Source organism: Bombina bombina, chromosome 4, assembly GCF_027579735.1.
Source record: "Bombina bombina isolate aBomBom1 chromosome 4, aBomBom1.pri, whole genome shotgun sequence".
Classification (NCBI taxonomy): domain Eukaryota; kingdom Metazoa; phylum Chordata; class Amphibia; order Anura; family Bombinatoridae; genus Bombina; species Bombina bombina.
The window spans coordinates 637,681,486-637,702,759 of NC_069502.1; the positions used below are offsets into that span (position 1 = coordinate 637,681,486).

Genomic DNA, 21,274 nt, shown 5'->3' on the forward strand with positions numbered 1-21,274 from the left:
TTTACAGACCCGCTCTCTGTGATCTTCTGAGCGGGTCTGATTTTTTCTAACAGCGCATCGGGCCAGCTGTATAGTCACAGCCCGGCCCGACCGCGCCATAGCACATCGCTCTTGCTCTGTCAGACAGCAGGAGCGAGCTGCACTTAGTGCTATGGCGCGGTTGGGCCGGGCTGTGACTATACAGCTGGCCCGATGCGCTGTTAGAAAAAAACAGACCCGCTCAGAAGATCACAGAGAGCGGGTCTGTAAAACAGCAGTTATTTTTTAAATTCAAAGGGGAAATTTGGTTTTACAATGTTTGCGCTATTATAATGTTATATAATTCTGCACTATGTGCAGAATTATATAACATTTTTTTTATGGTTTACTTTCCCTTTAAGTGTTTGCGATGTGGGGGGGGGGGCTCGGTTTAGGGGATAATAGGTAGTTTATGGGTGTTAGTGTACTTGTTATCACTTTAGTTAAGAGTTTTATGCTACGGCGTTAGCCCATAAAACTCTTAACTACTGACTTTTAAATGCGGTAGGAGTCTTGACAGGAGAGGGTTTACCGCTCACTTTCTCCAAGACTCGTAATACCGGCGTTAGGCAAATCCCATTAAAAAGATAAGATACGCAATTGACGTAAGTGGATTTGCGGTATGCTCGAGTCGCGGCAGAAAAGTGAGCGGTACACCTGTACCTGCAAGACTCATAATACCAACGGGCGTTAAAAAGCAGCGTTGGGACCTCTCAACGCTGCTTTTTAAGGCTAACGCAAGACTCGTAATCTAGGCGCATGTGTCTTTTTCCCCAGGATGGTTTCTCAGCATGTTAAAGAGATAAGAAAACTAAAAAAAAATTATTTCATGATTCAGATAGAGCATGAAATTTTAAACAACTTTCTAATTTACTTCTTTTATCACATTTTCTTTGTTCTCTTGGTATCTTTTGTTGAAGAGCAGGGACGTATGCTCAGGAGCGTGCACATGTCTGGAGCACTATATGGCAGCAGCTTTACAAGAATGTATTTTTATTTTATCCATTTGCAAGAGCACTATATGGCAGCACTATTTCCTGCCATGTAGCGCTCCAGATGCCTACCTAGGTATCTCTTCAACAAAGAATATCATGGGAACAAAACAAATTTGATAACAGAAGTAAATTCTAGGCAGTAAATTGACTTTCCTTAAACTCACAATGGGCTTTGTATCCTGTTTATTGTTTAGACCCGAGGATAAATTTGCTTTTTATTTTCTTTTTGTTTGCAAAGGAAGAGGAGGCGAAGATCATATTCTGATCAGAATTGATATGCATTCATGTTCATTTCAGTTTTTACTTTTTCTCAATCACAAATCCGAAGCCTGACCTTATAACAAGAAATAAACTACATCAGTAGTTGATATAATTTTTATAGGGTTTTTATAGGGAAGACATGGCATGATCTCATTTGTTAGAGCAGGTCATGTTATCACTATCTGTGCTGGGTTTAGTGACTAGAGCTGCTGATTGCATCAGTGGCAGTTTCTGCTCAAGACCAACAGTTCTCTGCTGCTTCTGTGCAGTACTTTTACCTATGTATTTAACCCCTATGCAGACTTTAAACACAAAGATTTGCCGGGTCAAAAGTGATAAAATTACAAACTCCGAATGAGAGAATGTAATGTTTTAATCAATAAATAAAAATGCATTGTAATAATGCAGCTTGATAAAGTTTGTATACAATAACTCTAGCAAGTGATAACAGATAGCACATTCCATTATAATCTTTCAGAATTCATGTATGAAAACACTTGCAGCCTGTTTGACTTCTGACTTTCAATTCAAAGCTGTTACAAACCATTAAAGGGACACTGAACCCAATTTTTTTTCTTTCATGATTCAGACAGAGCATGCAATTTTAAGCAATTTTCTAATTTACTCCTATTACCAATTTTTCTTCGTTCTCTTGCTATCTTTATTTGAAAAAGAAGGCATCTAAGCTTTTTTTATGTTCAGAACTTTGGACAACATTTTTTTATTGGTGGATGCATTTATCCACCAATCAGCAAGGACAACCCAGGTTGTTCACCATAAATGGGCCAGCATCTAAACTTACATTCTTGCATTTCAAATAAAGATACCAAGAGAATGAAGACAATTTGATAATAGGAGTAAATTAGAAAGTTGCTTAAAATTTCATCACAAAAGAAAAAAATTGGGTTCAGTGTTTCTTTAAAGAATGAGATAATTCATTTGTTAAATCCTACAGCAGCAACATGTAGTCAAACGCACACAAAATAAAAACCTTTAAGAAACAGGCATATTGTGGGCATATCAAAGTTTTGTTTTCCAGGAATTTTCACAAACAGGTCTTTAAATGGTTTGGAAAACAAATTGCATGACATGATTACCATATACCAGGCAGGAGGCTGTTGTTAATGCATTTTATTGACAAGCTATTTAATGATGATCATATTTATATATTTTTTTATCCAGGAAGATATCAGAGGCATTAATGACATATTTAAAGACTTGGGAATGATGGTGCATGAGCAAGGAGAAATGATAGGTAAGTGTTCAATATTCTATTTAAACATCTGTATGTAGTATGGTCATTTGGAAGTATAGATAAAATGTATGTCATTGTCTCTTTAAAGGGACAGTAACGTCAAAAATAAACACTCATGATGCAGATAGCACATGCAATTGTAAACAACTTTCCATTTTACTTATATTATCAAATTGTTGTTCTTTTAGTATCATTTGTGGAAGAGTTAAACCTAAGCTGATAGGAGCTTATGGGCGTGCTAGTGTCTTAAAGGGACAGTCAACCCCAAAATTACTTTAACTTATTTAGATTAGTTAAATAACAATCTTTACAGTAGACTGTAGCCAAATTTTCCTCTAAATAAACTTTAGCAGAAAATACACTTACTGATGTCATCTGGCCTTTTTGAAATGGCCGCCTGACCCCTCCTCCTCTGACGTCTCCCAAAAGCTTACACTAACAGGATCCTCTCCTTTCTTCTCGTCCCTGCGCGCTCCTGCAATTTCAGCTCTCTAGCAGCTGTTCATACCCGGCACTCACTGCCTCTCATCCATGCTGTGCGCTGTGTGACTGTTACAGAGAATGAGAGGCAGCGATGTGATGGCTTTAATACTCCAATGAGATTATAGTGAAATATTTTATAAAAGCAGCTTCCGTTTGCCCCAACATTGAGATGCATGTGAATAAGTCCCGCCTTGTATGCCTAACTAGTGATTTGTGGATATTTTCTATATTTATAAAGGTGCCGTGTTCCCTTTCTTTTTATGGATGTTGCATTATCTTCTATCCACTGCTGCCTATGTTATTTATTAACCATTATTTATTATCTTGATCTGTTAAAAGTACAAAAATACTGCACAGCACTGACTGTAAACCATTTGTTACATATCACAGTTACCTGATAGTGTGCTCAAAATATATGTCATCCATTGAAGCCGTGACACAAGGACAGCCAGCGTGCCTTTCCGCTGGAACAAAAGAGAGCTTGCCATTCACTATAAATACACAAATCTCCTCTCCATAAGCACACAGGACATGTGGGTAGGTACAGAGGGGTACAATAGGATCGTTTTCCTGAACACTGGGATTCACACTAATTGTTCTACATGTGATTCCAGAAGTAATAAAAATACAAGACTTAGTATCAAGTGTTCTAACTTTTGTAGCATTTTTATAATATTACAGTCAGGGGCAGCACTACACCGAAATTATTACAGCGTTATGGCAACAAATTGTGTGTACAGAACTGGGTCACTCCCCTAATCATAATAATTTATTGTGAGGGTACAGAACTGGATGGGTCACTGCCCTAATCATACTCAGGTACTGTAAGTGTACAGAGCCAACTGGGTCACTGCCATAATCATACTCGGGTATTGTAAAGGTACAGAACGGGTTCGCTCACTACACCAATTGTACTCGTGTATTGTTATTTTGTATAGAACCAGTTGAGTCACTCTCCCTAATCATACTTGACCCTTCCACCAGTATATGACCCTTCCACAATAATGACCCTTCCACCAGTATGATCCCCCTTGATTGATATGCAGCTTTGCAATAATCTTTTCCAGGACACCTAACTGAGCCTGAGCGCTATCACGCTGCCCTGGCTGCTGTCTGTGATCTCAATGAGCGATTTCACAACATATGTTTCTACTCTGGATTTAGTGCACATTATTCTCACCATGTTCCCGTCACTACAGCTTTTGTCAGTAAAATATCCACAAATCACTAGTTAGGCATACAAGGCGGGACTTATTCACATGCATCTCAATGTTGGGGCAAACGGAAGCTGCTTTTATAAAATATTTCACTATAATCTCATTGGAGTATTAAAGCCATCACATCGCTGCCACTCATTCTCTGTAACAGTCACACAGCGCACAGCATGGATGAGAGGCAGTGAGTGCCGGGTATGAACAGCTGCTAGAGAGCTGAAATTGCAGGAGCGCGCAGGGACGAGAAGAAAGGGGAGGATCCTGTTAGTGTAAGCTTTTGGGAGACGTCAGAGGAGGAGGGGTCAGGCGGCCATTTCAAAAAGGCCAGATGACATCAGTAAGTGTATTTTCTGCTAAAGTTTATTTAGAGGAAAATTTGGCTACAGTCTACTGTAAAGATTGTTATTTAACTAATCTAAATAAGTTAAAGTAATTTTTGGGTTGACTGTCCCTTTAAGCATTTTGTCAGTAGTGTTTGCAACAATATTAAATATTTCTATAAACATTAGTGTAAACACTGCTGCTAGGGGCTAGACACGTGCACGCTCCTAAATGCACCTAGGATTACTCTTTAAAAAAAGGAAGCCAAGAGAACTAAGTAAAATTTGATTATAGAAGTAAATTGGAAAATTTTAAATTTCATGTTTTATCTAATCCATTTAAATTTAATTTCTCCAACATTGGTGTGTCCGGTCCACGGCGTCATCCTTACTTGTGGGAATATCTCTTCCCCAACAGGAAATGGCAAAGAGTCCCAGCAAAGCTGGCCATATAGTCCCTCCTAGGCTCCGCCCACCCCAGTCATTCTCTTTGCCGTTGCACAGGCAACATCTCCACGGAGATGGTTAAGAGTATGTGGTGTTTAGTTGTAGTTTTTTATTCTACTTTCAAGAGTTTGTTATTTTAAAATAGTGCTGGTATGTACTATTTACTCTGAAACAGAAAAAGATGAAGAATTCTGTTTGTGAGAGGAAGATGATTTTAGCAGACAGTAACTAAAATCCCTTACTGTTTCCACATAGGACTGTTGAGATGAAGTAACTTCAGTTGGGGGAAACAGTTAGCAGACTTTTCTGCTTAAGGTATGACTAGCCATATTTCTAACAAGACTGTGTAATGCTGGAAGGCTGTCATTTCCCCTCATGGGGACCGGTAAGCCATTTTTCTTAGTCTCAAGCAGAATAAAGGGCTTAATATGGGCTATAAAACTGATAGACACTTTTATGGGCATAATCGATTGCTTTATTTGGGCATTTTATACATGTTCATGCTGGTAATTCGCACTTATAAACTTGGGGAACGTTTTTTAACGTCAGGCACTATGTTAGACACCTTTTCCAGTCAGGAAGGGCCTTACTAGTTATAGGCTGAGCCTCATTTTCGCGCCATTACTGCGCAGTTGTTTTTGAGAGTAAGACATGCAGATGCATGTGTGAGGATCTGAAAATAGTTGGAAAAGCTCCTAGAAGGCGTCATTTGGTATCGTATTCCTCTCTGGGCTTGGTAGAGTCGCAGCAAAGGCTGTTGCTGGGACTGTAGAGGGGTTTAAACTGTAACCGGCTCCAGTTTTGTTATTTTAAGGGTTAAAGCTCCAAAAATTGGTGTGCAATACTTTTAATGCTTTAAGACACTGTGGTGAAATTTTGGTAAATTTTGAACAATTCCTTCATATTTTTTCACATATTCAGTAATAAAGTGTGCTCTGTTTAAAATTTAAAGAGACAGTAACGGTTTTGTTTTAAAACGTTTTTTGTGCTTTATTGACAAGTTTAAGCCTGTTTAACATGTCTGTGCCTTCAGATAAGCTATGTTCAATATGTATGAAAGTCAATGTGTCTCCCCTTTCAAAATTGTGTGATAATTGTGCCATAGCGTCCAAACAAAGTAAGGACAGTACTGCCACAGATAATGAAATTGCCCAAGATGATTCATCAGATGAAGGGAGTAGACATGGTTCTACATCATCTCCTTCTGTGTCTACACCAGTTTTGCCCACGCAGGAGGCCCCTAGTACTTCTAGCGCGCCAGTGCTTATTACCATGCAACAATTGACGGCTGTAATGGATAACTCCATAGCAAATATTTTATCCAAAATGCCTGCATATCAAAGAAAGCGCAATTGCTCTGTTTTAAACACGGAAGAGCAGGAGGGCGCTGATGATATTTGCTCTGTCATATCCTCACACCAATCTGAAGGGGCCATGAGGGAGGTTTTGTCAGATGGGGAAATTTCAGATTCAGGAAAAATTTCTCAACAGGCTGAACCTGATGTGACATTTAAATTTAAATTAGAACATCTCCGCGCACTGCTTAAGGAGGTGTTATCTACTCTGGATGATTGTGACAACCTGGTCATTCCAGAAAAATTATGCAAGATGGACAAGTTCCTAGAGGTTCCGGTGCACCCCGACGCTTTTCCTATACCCAAGCGGGTGGCGGACATAGTGAATAAGGAATGGGAGAAGCCCGGCATACCTTTTGTTCCCCCCCCCTATATTTAAGAAATTATTTCCTATGGTCGACCCCAGAAAGGACTTATGGCAGACAGTCCCTAAGGTCGAGGGGGCAGTTTCTACTCTAAACAAGCGCACTACTATTCCTATCGAGGATAATTGTGCTTTCAAAGATCCTATGGATAAAAAATTGGAGGGTTTGCTTAAAAAGATTTTTGTACAGCAAGGTTACCTTCTTCAACCCATTTCGTGCATTGTTCCTGTTACTACAGCAGCGTGGTTCTGGTTCGAGGAACTGGAAAAGTCGCTCAGTAGAGAGACTCCATATGAGGAGGTTATGGACAAAGTTCATGCACTTAAGTTGGCTAACTCTTTTATTTTAGATGCCGCTTTGCAATTAGCTAGATTAGCGGCGAAAAATTCAGGGTTTGCAATTGTGGCGCGCAGAGCGCTTTGGCTAAAGTCTTGGTCAGCGGATGTATCATCCAAGACAAAATTGCTTAATATTCCCTTCAAGGGTAAAACTCTCTTTGGGCCAGAATTGAAAGAGATTATCTCAGACATCACTGGGGGAAAGGGCCACGCCCTCCCACAAGATAGGCCTTTCAAAGCCAAGAATAAGTCTAATTTTCGTTCCTTTCGTAATTTCAGGAACGGACCGGCCTCTAATTCTGCATCCTCTAAGCAAGAGGGTAATGCTTCACAGACCAAACCAGCCTGGAAACCGATGCAAGGCTGGAACAAGGGTAAGCAGGCCAAGAAACCTGCTGCTGCTAACAAAACAGCATGAAGGAGTAGCCCCCGATCCGGGACCGGATCTAGTGGGGGGCAGACTCTCTCTCTTTGCTCAGGCTTGGGCAAGAGATGTTCAAGATCCCTGGACGCTAGAAATAGTTTCTCAGGGTTATCTTCTGGAATTCAAGGAACTACCCCCAAGGGGAAGGTTTCACATTTCTCACTTATCCTCAAACCAAATAAAGAGACAGGGATTCTTACATTGTGTAGAAGACCTGTTAAAGATGGGAGTGATACACCCAGTTCCTATGGCGGAACAAGGAATGGGATTTTACTCAAATCTGTTCGTGGTTCCCAAAAAAGAGGGAACCTTCAGACCAATTCTGGATTTAAAAATCCTAAACAAATTTCTCAGAGTACCATCGTTCAAAATGGAAACCATTCAAACGATTCTACCTACAATCCAGGAAGGTCAATTTATGACTACCGTGGATCTAAAGGATGCGTACCTACATATTCCTATCCACAAAGAACATCATCAGTTCCTAAGGTTCGCCTTTCTGGACAAACATTACCAGTTTGTGGCCCTCCCATTCGGGTTAGCCACTGCTCCAAGGATTTTCACAAAGGTACTCGGGTCCCTTCTAGCGGTTTTAAGACCGAGGGGCATTGCAGTAGTACCATACTTGGACGACATTCTAATACAAGCGTCGTCCCTTTCAAAGACAAAGGCTCATACAGACATCGTTCTGGCCTTTCTCAGATCTCACGGGTGGAAGGTGAACATATAAAAAAGTTCTCTGTCTCCGTCGACAAGAGTTCCCTTCTTGGGAACAATAATAGATTCTTTAGAAATGAGGATTTTTCTGACAGATGTCAGAAAGTCAAAACTTCTAAACGCTTGTCAAGTTCTTCATTCAGTTCCACGTCCTTCCATAGCTCAGTGCATGGAAGTAGTAGGGTTGATGGTTGCAGCAATGGACATTGTTCCTTTTGCGCGAATTCATCTAAGACCATTACAACTGTGCATGCTGAAACAGTGGAATGGGGACTATACAGACTTGTCTCCAGTGATTCAAGTAGATCAGAAGACCAGAGATTCACTCCGTTGGTGGCTAACCCTGGACCACCTATCCCAGGGAATGAGCTTCCGCAGACCAGAGTGGGTCATCGTCACGACTGACGCCAGTCTAGTGGGCTGGGGCGCGGTCTGGGAATCCCTGAAAGCTCAGGGACTATGGTCTCGGGAAGAGTCTCTTCTCCCGATAAACATTCTGGAACTAAGAGCGATATTCAATGCTCTCAGGGCTTGGCCTCAGCTAGCAAAGGCCAGATTTATAAGATTCCAATCAGACAACATGACGACTGTTGCTTATATCAATCATCAGGGGGGAACAAGGAGTTCCCTGGCGATGAAAGAAGTGACCAAAATAATTCAATGGGCGGAGGATCACTCCTGTCACCTATCTGCGATCCACATCCCAGGAGTGGAAAACTGGGAGGCGGATTATCTGAGTCGTCAGACTTTACATCCGGGGGAGTGGGAACTCCACCCGGAGATATTTGCCCAGTTGACCCAATTATGGGGCATTCCAGACATGGATCTGATGGCGTCTCGTCAGAACTTCAAGGTTCCTTGCTACGGGTCCAGATCCAGGGATCCCAAGGCGACTCTAGTGGATGCACTAGTAGCGCCTTGGACTTTCAACCTAGCTTATGTGTTTCCACCGTTTCCTCTCATTCCCAGGCTGGTAGCCAGGATCAAGCAGGAGAGGGCCTCGGTGATCTTGATAGCTCCTGCGTGGCCACGCAGGACTTGGTATGCAGACCTGGTGAATATGTCATCGGCTCCACCATGGAAGCTACCTTTGAGACAGGACCTTCTTGTACAGGGTCCATTCGAACATCCAAATCTGGTCTCCCTCCAGCTGACGGCTTGGAGATTGAACGCTTGATTCTATCAAAGCGTGGATTTTCAGATTCTGTGATAGATACTCTGGTTCAAGCCAGAAAACCGGTAATTAGAAAAATTTACCATAAAATATGGAAAAGATATATCGGCTGGTGTGAATCCAAGGGATTTCCATGGAATAAGATAAAGATTCCTAAGATCCTTTCCTTTCTACAAGAAGGTTTGGATAAAGGATTATCTGCGAGTTCTCTAAAGGGACAGATTTCTGCCTTATCTGTCTTACTACACAAACGACTGGCAGCTGTGCCAGATGTTCAAGCATTTGTTCAGGCTCTGGTTAGGATCAAGCCTGTTTACAGACCTTTGACTCCTCCCTGGAGTTTAAATCTAGTTCTTTCAGTTCTTCAAGGGGTTCCGTTTGAACCTTTACATTCCATAGATATTAAGTTGTTATCTTGGAAAGTTTTGTTTTTGGTTGCTATTTCTTCTGCTAGAAGAGTTTCTGAGTTATCTGCTCTGCAGTGTACTCCGCCCTATCTGGTGTTCCATTCAGATAAGGTTGTTTTGCGTACTAAGCCTGGTTTTCTTCCAAAGGTTGTTTCCAATAAAAATATTAACCAGGAGATAGTTGTACCTTCTTTGTGTCCGAATCCAGTTTCAAAGAAGGAACGTTTGCTACACAATTTAGATGTAGTCCGTGCTCTAAAATTATACTTAGAAGCCACTAAAGAGTTCAGACAAACATCTTCTCTGTTTGTCGTCTATTCTGGTAAAAGGAGAGGTCAAAAAGCAACTTCTACCTCTCTTTCCTTTTGGCTTAAAAGCATCATCAGATTGGCTTATGAGACTGCCGGACGGCAGCCTCCTGAAAGAATCACAGCTCACTCCACTAGGGCTGTGGCTTCCACATGGGCCTTCAAGAACGAGGCTTCTGTTGATCAGATATGTAAAGCAGCGACTTGGTCTTCTCTGCACACTTTTGCCAAATTTTACAAATTTGATACTTTTGCTTCTTCGGAGGCTATTTTTGGGAGAAAGGTTTTGCAAGCCGTGGTGCCTTCCGTTTAGGTAACCTGATTTGCTCCCTCCCTTCATCCATGTCCTAAAGCTTTGGTATTGGTTCCCACAAGTAAGGATGACGCCGTGGACCAGACACACCGTTGGAGAAAGTAATTTATCAGGTAAGCATAAATTCTGTTTTTGACTTTACTGTCCCTTTAAAACTCACTGTTGCTCTCTTTTTAAGGCATGTAGTGTAACAGAACTTACTGATCTTTGATAGAAAGTGTCAGCTTGTGTGTGTGTGTGTGTGTATGTATGTATGTATATATATATATATATATATATATATATTTATGTACAAGTAAAGACTTTAACCTTCTCGCGTTTATCAAGAGTTATGCACATGTATATGTACAGTATATCAAGCTGAAATGTGGGTTAAATAATGTTTGTGTTTATATCAGCACAGTTATTGTTTACAGTGTTATGGTGTCTTGAATTATTAAAGTTGTGCCATTTTATCCTTTAGACAGTATAGAAGCCAACGTTGAGAGCGCTGATGTACATGTACAGCAAGGAAATCAGCAGTTGGCCAGAGCTGTAGAATATCAGGTACAAGGAGAAAGAATAATGCTTTTTACTAACTCTTTTCTTGTTTCACCTAGTACTAAATTAAACAATAATAAATAAGGATCAGCTGACTAGTGTTGGTTGCAGTTGAGTGGAATCTGTCATATAATTTCCACAACCTATAATTTTGTTGAATTCATTTGATGGATTTGTCCAAATAATTTTACATTCCTTTAAGAAGAATGAAAAACACAATCTAAATAATGCTAATGCTTCTAAACAGACTGATAAGGGGAGGATAGTAAAAGATATATTAAAGTGGCATGTATGATATTCAGAGATGTAAGGGCATATCAAATATAAGTCTATGTTTATATCTGTATGTGTTTATGGTTGTCTGTATCTGTGTGTATGACTGTATGTTTATGTGTATCCTGTATCTGTGTGTGTGTGCATGTGTATGGCGTATTTATGTGCGTTTGTGTATATGTTTGTATGTGTGTGTGTGTTTGTATATGTGTTTATATATTTGAGGCTGCACACGTGTATGTATGTGTGTTGATGGGTGTTTGTATCTCTGTGGGTGTGTATCTGTCTGTATGATTGTGCATGTATCTATTTATTTGAGTGTGCTTGCATGTATGTGTATTTATATATGTTTATGGGTGTGTGTGTGTGTGTGTATCAGCTTGTGTCTTTGTATGTGTCTGTCTTTGTATACAGTTGTGCTCATACGTTTACATACCCTGATAGAATTTATAATTTCTTGGCCATTTTTTTAGTGTTTGGCTGAAGCCATTTATTATCAATCAACTGTGTTTACTCTTTTCATAATGACAACAGAAACTACCCAAATGACCCTGATCAAAAGTTTACATACCCTGGTGATTTTGGCCTGATAACATGCACACAAGTTGACACAAAGGGGTTTGAATGGCTATTAAAGGTTACCATCCTCACCGGTGATCTGTTAGCTTGTAATTAGTGTGTGTGTATAAAAGGTCAATGAGTTTCTGGACTCCTGACAGACCCTTGCATCTTTCATCCAGTGCTGCACTGACGTTTCTGGATTCTGAGTCATGGGGAAAGCAAAAGAATTGTCAAAGGATCTGCGGGAAAAGGTAGTTGAATTGTATAAAACAGGATAGGGATATAAAAAGATATCCAAGGAATTGAGAATGCTAATTAGCAGTGTTCAAACTCTAATCAAGAAGTAGAAAATGAGGGGTTCTGTCAGGTAGACCAAATAAAATTTCAGCCACAACTGCCAGGAAAATTGTTCAGGATGCAAAGAAAAACCCACAAATAACTTCAGGTGAAATACAGGACTCTCTTAAAACATGTGGTGTTGCTGTTTCAAGATGCGCACAATAAGGAGGCACTTAAAGAAAGATGGGCTGCATGGTCGAGTCGCCAGAAGAAAGCCATTACTACGCAAATGCCACAAATTATCCCGCTTACAATACGCCAAACAGCACAGAGACAAGCCTCAAACCTTCTGGCACAAAGTAATTTGGAGTGATGAGACCAAAATTGAGCTTTTTGGCCACAACCATAAACGCTACATTTAGAGAGGAGTCAACAAGGCCTATGATGAAAGGTACACCATTCCTACTTTGAAACATGGAGGTGGATCGCTGATATTTTGGGGATGTGTGAGCTACAAAGGCACAGGAAATTTGGTCAAAATTGATGGCAAGATGAATGCAGTATGTTATCAAAAAATACTGGAAGAAAATTTGCATTCATCAGCCCGGAAGCCTTGCATGGGACGTACTTGGACATTCCAACATGCCAATGATCCTAAATACAAGGCCAAGTAGACCTGTAATTGGCTACAGCAGAATAAAGTGAAGGTTCTGGAGTGGCCATCTCAGTCTCCTGACCTCAATATCATTGAGCCACTCTTGGTAGATCTCAAACGTGCAGTTCATGCAAGACAGCCCAAGTATTTACAGGCACTAGAGGCTTTTTGCCAGGAAGAATGGGCAGCTTTACCATCTGAGAAGATAAAGAGCCTCATCCACAAATACTACAAAATACTTCAAGCTGTCAATAATGTTAAAGGGGGCAATACACGGTATTAAGAACTGGGGTATGTAAACTTTAGATCAGGGTCATTTGGTTAGTTTCTGTTGTCATTATGATTTAAAAAGAGTAAACACAGTTGATTGATAATAAATGTCTTCAGAAAAACACGAACCATGAGTGAAAGAAAAGTTTTTGTGTTATCATTCATATTATTTGAAAAATGGCCAAGAAATCATAAATTCTGCCAGGGTATGTAAACTTATGCGCACAACTGTATGATTGTTCTTTGTGTATGTGTATATCTGTATATGCATCTATACTTGTAATTGTGTGTGTGTGTGTGTGCGTCACACATGTATGTGTGTGTTTATGGGTGTCTGTATCCGTGTGTCTGAATTGTTGTGTGTCCGAATGTATGCATCTGTGTGTGTTCATGTGTGTTTAGAAGTGTTTGTATTTGAGTTTTTGTGTATATGTCTGCATGTATCTGTGATTTTGTATTTGTGTGTTTGTGTCTGTATTTGTGTGTATGTGTGTTTATAAATGCTTGTATCTGTGTGTGTGAATATCTCAGTTTGTCTGTGTGTATGTATCTGTGTCTTTGCAGGGCCTCTGCTTCTGGACCTAATTTATGATGGCAGCAATCACAGCTGCTTTTCCATTCATGAAAAGAATTTTAGCGGTAGATTAAAAAGGAGATAGAAAGTCCTTATCCTCAGACTTTCAAGAGCTTGAATAAATGTATATATTTGTTTTGTGTTTTCATCTGAATTTTTAAAGTGTGTGTGTGTGTGTATGTGTGTGTGTGTATATATATATATATATATATATATATATATGTGTGTGTGTGTGTGTGTGTGTATATATATATATATATATATATATATATATATATAAAACATTTTTTTTAAAATTTATTTACATTATACTTCTCATATTTGGTGTAATATAAAGATATATATTGTACTAAAAAAACAAAACATTCTGCTATGTAAAGAACATTGGAATTTAAAAAATATATTTACATTTTCATGACGGTTAAGCGCACTTGATAAAATGCGATCAGGTTTGCATGCAAATTGGGTGTTAGTTTCCCCCCCCCCCCCCCCCCCCACACACACACTATTCTTGCTTTTCTAATAAAAAATGTTCTCAATAAAAAACGTTGACCTGCCGCTGCCTGCATATCATGTGAGTGTGACGTAATGCTTCACTAGTGTCTCTGACTACAGGGGTTAGTGTTTCTGTTTTACCCATTGGTGTTTATGTGTGTATGTGACTGTGTGTGTATTTATGCATGTATGTTTGTGGAACCAGCAGATTACAGACGTTGTTACTACAGCATGGGGGGGGTAAACTGTGTCACTATACAGTACCACTATATACAGTATGGGGGTCACTATACAAAGTACTGGGGCGGGTAGGGTCAGGCCAGCCATCTCACCGGCAGATTACAGTACAGACTGTGTCACTAACTCACTATATACAGTACTGGTGGGTTAAACAGTGTCACTATATACAGTAATAGGGGGTTAGACCATCTCACAGACTGTGGGCACAGGGTACCCCCTTTTGCAGACATGTAATCTGATTCACAATTTTTGATATGTTAAAAAAAAAGAAGAAGAAAAGATGTCAAATTCACATTTTTTGGGGGGGTGGGGGGCCTTCTTAGTTTCTTGCACCTGGACCCTGTGTTTTCTAGTCATGCCTGTGTGTGTATGTGAGTGTGTGTGTGTGTATATATACAGGTATATCTCAAAAAGTGTAAAAAAAGTGCTGGATAAAAGAAAATGCAGATTGTAAATGTTGAAACAGTACAAACACGAGCTTCTACTACCTAAGTAGTTAAGTGCCTATTGCCCCTAAACAATATGCTCTTATACTAAAATAGAAACATCGGAGGAAAGAGAAAGGAAGGCACTATGGTGTGTAAAACTGTGAATCCCTATTGGGGTCTTCAAATTGGTATATGTCTAAAGAGAAGTGAATAAAATATAAAGGTATCAAATATCAATGCATTTAAAAATAAGAATGTGTGCAATGTAAAAATATGTCACATGAAATTAAAGAATTTCCAGGCAGATGAAGGTTCCTGAATATGTCCTGAGCACCTCTATTCCAGTGGGTAGGTTGACCATGGCTGCAGGGTAGGAGAGAGCAGCTGGGCTAGGCACCGGAGCCTTCATCTGCCTGGAAATTCTTTTATTTCATGTGACATTTAATAAGAGACTGGGAAAGAACTCTATTATTTACTTCGAAGTGTGGATTTCCAAGGGCCGACCTGTGCTCTCTCTTACCTCATATGATTGGGGGTAAGGAGTGTAAGCAGCAACCCTGATGGTGACTTGTTTTTTTCTGCACTTTATTCAGAAATAATCATTTAGGATAATCAGTATTACTTTTTTTATCCGTATGCACAATTGAGCATTTACATTGAAGGGGATTTGAGTGCCTTTTATACGGATTATAATATATGGACATCTGTAAAGCACTTGCAATTTCAGTGTTTTTTAGTTGGTTTGGTACATTGCTACAACTTGTCTGCACCGGAGGTGAAATATTATTGAAATAACATTGTATTTACATTGCACACATTCTTATTTTTAAATGCATTGATATTTGATGCCTTTATATTTTATTCACTTCTCTTTAGACATATACCGATTTGAAGACCCCAATAGAGATTCACAGTATTACACACCATAGCGCCTTCCTTTCTCTTTCCTTTTATTTATTTATATATATATATATAATTCCAAGTGATAGATCCGCACTCAACTTTAAAAAAAAAACCAATAGTTTATTGTGTACAGTATTGTACACAATAAACTATTGTTTTTTGAAAGTCCAGCGAGTGCGGATCTATTACTTGGAATTGGATATTGCTGTTCCCGACACCCTGGCTCGTATCTTAAGAGGTGAGAGTTAAAATCCCTATGAACTTTCGTGTGTATATGTATATGTGTATATATACAGGTAGCCCTCAGTTTACGCCGGGGTTAGGTTCCAGAAGGAATGGTTGTAAATTGAAACCGTTGTAAATTGAAACCCAGTTTATAATGTAAGTCAGTGGGAAGTGAGGGAGATAGGTTCCAGGCCCCTCTCAAAATTGTCATAAGTAACACCTAATACATTATTTTTAAAGCTTTGAAATGAAGACTTTAAATGCTAAACAGCATTATAAACCTAATAAAATAATCACACAACACAGAATATATAATTAAACTAAGTTAAATGAACAAAAACATTTGCTAAACAGCATTCTAAACCTAATAAAATAATCACACAACACAGACTTCACTTGCACTTTTCTGCAAACAGTTCTTTCTCCTGTTAAGTGTGGTCAGTCCACGGGTCATCATTACTTCTGGGATATTAACTCCTCCCCAACAGGAAGTGCAAGAGGATCACCCATCAGAGCTGCTATATAGCTCCTCCCCTCTACGTCACACCCAGTCATTCTCTTGCACCCAACTAATAGATAGGATGTGTGAGAGGACTGTGGTGATTTTACTTAGATTTTATGACTTCAATCAAAAGTTTGTTATTTTAAAACAGCACCGGAGTGTGTTGTTCATTCTCAGAGAGAATTTGAAGAAGAATCTACCTGAGTTTCTATATGATTTTAACCGGAGTAGTTAAGATCATGTTGCTGTTCTCGGCCATCTGAGGGGTGAGGTATACTTCAGATCAGGGGACAGCGGGCAGGTTCACCTGCAAAGAGGTATGTAGCAGCTTATTATTTTCTGAGAATGGAATTGACTAGAAAATACTGCAAATACCTATATATTATAAAGTAAGTTCAGCCTTAAATGCAGTAGTAGCAACTGGTATCAGGCTGTCATGTATGTATATTTTCACTTCAGTATTCTGGGGAATGGCACTTCACTGGAATGATACTGTATGAATAAAACCTTAGCCTATATTGCAGTGAGAACGGCTAGCAGTAGGTTTCTGTGACAATTTATTTATTTGAGGTTAAACGTTTTGCTGGCATGTTAAATCGTTTAATTTTCTGAGGTACTGGGTGAAAAATTGTGTTGGGCACTAATTATCCACTTGGCGGGCATTTTATTTAATTTTTGACAGTTTACTGATCTCCCTCACTGTTGTGTGTGAGGGGGAGGGGCTTAATTTGGCGCTTTTACTACGCATCAGGAATTCAGTCACAAGTCTGTTTTTTCTTCCCTGCATGATCCGGTTCGTCTCTACAGAGCTCAAGGGTCTTCAAAAGTTATTTTGAGGGAGGTAATCACTCACAGCAGACCTGTGAGATAGTGCTTTGACTGTGATAAAAAACGTTATATTCTGTACATTTTTTCTGCTATTTAAGGGTTAGTTATCCATTGCTAATGGGGGCAATCCTTTGCTAAATTTGTATTTTTACCGGAAAGAATTTGATTTTATAGTTTATCCGTTTTATTGTTTCTCAACTGTCATAACTTCTGTGCTTCTTAAAGGCACAGTACGTTTTTTTCATACTATTGAAAATTAAATTGAAAAGTATTTCCAAGTTGCTGGTTTAATTGCTAGTGTGTTTAACATGTCTGACTCAGAGGAATATCTCTGTGCTATATGTGCTAAAGCCAAAGTGGAGCCCAATAGAAATTTATGTACTAATTGCATTGATGCTACTTTAAATAAAAGTCAATCTGTACAAATTGAACATCATTCACCAAACAACGAGGGGAAAGTTATGCCGACTAACTTGCCTCACGTGTCCGTACCTGCATCTCCCGCTCGGGAGGTGCGTGATATGGTAACGCCGAGTACTTCAGGGCGGCCATTACAAATCACATTGCAGGACATGGCTAATGTTATGACTGAAGTTTTGTCTAAATTACCCGAACTTAGAGGGAAGCGTGACCACTCTGGGGTGAGAACAGAGTGCGCTGATAATACTAGGGCCATGTCAGATACTGGGTCACAGTATGCGGAACATGAGGACGGAGAGCTTCAATCTGCAGGTGACGGTTCTGATCCGGTTCTGATCCCAATAGAGTGGACTCAGACATTTCTAATTTTAAGTTTAAGCTTGAAAACCTCCGCGTTCTACTAGGGGAGGTATTAGCGGCTCTGAATGATTGTAACACCGTTGCAATCCCAGAGAAATTATGTAGGCTGGATAGATACTATGCGGTACCGGCGAGTACTGACATATTTCCTATACCTAAGAGGCTTACAGAGATAATTACTAAGGAGTGGGATAGGCCCGGTGTACCCCCTCCTGTATTTAGGAAAATGTTCCCAATAGACGCCACCACACGGGACTTATGGCAGACGATCCCTAAGGTGGAGGGAGCGGTTTCTACTCTGGCTAAGCGTACCACTATCCCAGTGGAGGATAGCTGTGCCTTTTCAGATCCAATGGATAAAAAATTAGAGGGTTACCTTAAGAAAATGTTTGTTCAACAAGGTTTTATATTGCAACCCCTTGCATGTATTGCGTCTGTCACGGCTGCGGCCGCTTTTTGGTCCGAGTCCCTGGAAGAGACTCTTGACTCAATTACTATCGAAGAGATTTCAAACAGGCTTAAAACACTTAAGCTAGCTAACTCATTTGTTTCAGATGCCGTAGTACATTTAACTAAACTTACGGCTAAGAATTCCGGATTCGCCATTCAGGCACGCAGAGCACTGTGGCTAAAATCCTGGTCAGCTGACGTTACTTCTAAATCTAAGTTACTTAACATACCTTTCAAAGGGCAGACCTTATTCGGGCCCGGTTTGAAAGAAATTATCGCTGACATTACAGGAGGTAAAGGCCATGCCCTGCCTCAAGACAGAGCCAAACCTAGGGCTAGACAGTCTAATTTTCGTTCCTTTCGTAATTTCAAGGCAGGAGCAGCATCAACTTCCTCTGCACCAAAACAGGAAGGAGCTGTTGCTCGTTACAGACAAGGCTGGAGACCTAACCAGTCCTGGAACAAGGGCAAGCAGGCCAGAAAACCTGCTGCTGCCCCTAAGACAGCATGAATTGAGGGCCCCCGATCCGGGAACGGATCTAGTGGGGGGCAGACTTTCTCTCTTCGCCCAGGCTTGGGCAAGAGATGTCCAGGATCCCTGGGCGTTAGAGATCATATCTCAGGGATATCTTCTGGACTTCAAATCCTCTCCTCCAAAGGGGAGATTCCATCTGTCAAGGTTGTCAACAAACCAAATAAAGAAGGAGGCGTTTTTACGCTGCGTACAAGATCTGTTACTAATGGGAGTGATCCATCCGGTTCCGCGGTCGGAACACGGACAGGGGTTTTACTCAAATCTGTTTGTGGTTCCCAAGAAAGAAGGAACCTTCAGACCAATCTTGGATTTAAAGATCCTAAACAAATTCCTAAGAGTTCCATCGTTCAAAATGGAAACTATTCAGACAATTCTACCCATGATCCAAAAGGGTCAGTACATGACCACAGTGGATTTAAAGGATGCTTACCTTCACATACCGATTCACAGAGATCATTACCGGTACCTAAGGTTTGCCTTCCTAGACAGGCATTACCAGTTTGTAGCTCTTCCATTCGGGTTGGCTACGGCTCCAAGAATCTTCACAAAGGTTCTGGGGGCTCTTCTGGCGGTGCTAAGACCGCGAGGAATTTCGGTAGCTCCATACCTAGACGACATTCTGATACAAGCTTCAAGCTTTCAAACTGCCAAGTCTCATACAGAGTTAGTACTGGCATTTCTAAGATCGCATGGGTGGAAGGTAAACGAAAAGAAGAGTTCTCTCTTTCCACTCACAAGAGTTCCCTTCTTGGGGACTCTTATAGATTCTGTAGAAATGAAGATCTACCTGACAGAAGACAGGTTAACAAAACTTCAAAACGCTTGCCGTGTCCTTCATTCCATTCAACTCCCGTCAGTGGCTCAATGCATGGAGGTGATCGGCTTAATGGTAGCGGCAATGGACATAGTACCTTTTGCACGCCTACACCTCAGACCGCTGCAATTGTGCATGCTAAGTCAGTGGAATGGGGATTACTCAGATTTGTCCCCTACTCTGAATCTGGATCAAGAGACCAGAAATTCTCTTCTATGGTGGCTTTCTCGACCACATCTGTCCAGGGGGATGCCATTCAGCAGGCCAGATTGGACGATTGTAACAACAGACGCCAGCCTGCTAGGTTGGGGCGCTGTCTGGAATTACCTGAAGGCTCAGGGATCTTGGACTCAGGAGGAGAGTCTCCTGCCAATAAACATTCTGGAATTGAGAGCAGTTCTCAATGCTCTTCTGGCTTGGCCCCAGTTAACAACGCGGGGGTTCATCAGGTTTCAGTCGGACAACATCACAACTGTAGCTTACATCAACCATCAAGGAGGGACAAGAAGCTCCCTAGCGATGATGGAAGTATCAAAGATAATTCGCTGGGCAGAGTCTCACTCTTGCCACCTGTCAGCAATCCACATTCCGGGAGTGGAGAACTGGGAGGCGGATTTCCTAAGTCGTCAGACTTTTCATCCGGGGGAGTGGGAACTTCATCCGGAAGTCTTTGCTCAAATAATTCGACGTTGGGGCAAACCAGAAATAGATCTAATGGCGTCTCGACAGAACGCCAAGCTTCCTCGTTACGGGTCCAGATCCAGGGATCCGGGAGCGGCCCTGGTGGATGCTTTGACAGCACCTTGGACCTTCGGGAAGGCTTATGTGTTTCCACCCTTCCCGATGCTTCCTCGATTGATTGCCAGGATCAAACAGGAGAAAGCATCAGTTATTCTAATAGCGCCTGCGTGGCCACGCAGGACCTGGTATGCAGATCTAGTGGACATGTCATCCTGTCCACCTTGGTCTCTGCCTCTGAGACAGGACCTTCTGATTCAGGGTCCCTTCAAACATCAAAATCTAATTTCTCTGAAGCTGACTGCCTGGAAATTGAACGCTTGATTTTATCAAAACGTGGATTTTCTGAGTCAGTAATTGATACCTTAATACAGGCTAGGAAACCTGTTACCAGAAGGATTTACCATAAAATATGGCGTAAATACCTATATTGGTGTGAATCCAAAGGTTACTCTTGGAGTAAGGTTAGGATTCCTAGGATATTGTCTTTTCTAAAAGAAGGGTTAGAAAAGGGTTTATCTGCTAGTTCCTTAAAGGGACAGATCTCAGCTCTGTCTATTCTGTTACACAAACGTCTGTCAGAAGTTTCAGACGTTCAGGCTTTTTGTCAGGCTTTGGCTAGGATTAAGCCTGTGTTTAAAACTGTTGCTCCGCCATGGAGTTTAAACCTTGTTCTTAACGTTTTACAGGGCGTTCCGTTTGAACCCCTTCATTCCATTGATATAAAGTTGTTATCTTGGAAAGTTCTGTTCTTAATGGCTATTTCCTCGGCTCGTAGAGTCTCTGAGTT

General features: G+C 40.7%; 1 protein-coding gene across 2 annotated transcripts in view; it reads left to right on the forward strand.

Annotated features, from left to right (window-relative positions):
• Window positions 1–21,274, forward strand: part of STX7 (syntaxin 7) — a 98,711-nt gene that overhangs the window by 66,607 nt on the left and 10,830 nt on the right. For both annotated transcript variants that reach the window (XM_053710673.1, XM_053710672.1), the window contains exons 8-9: window positions 2,457–2,529; window positions 10,858–10,940. In XM_053710673.1, the coding sequence (XP_053566648.1) occupies window positions 2,457–2,529; window positions 10,858–10,940 (156 nt within the window). The remainder of the gene's footprint in view (window positions 1–2,456; window positions 2,530–10,857; window positions 10,941–21,274) is intronic.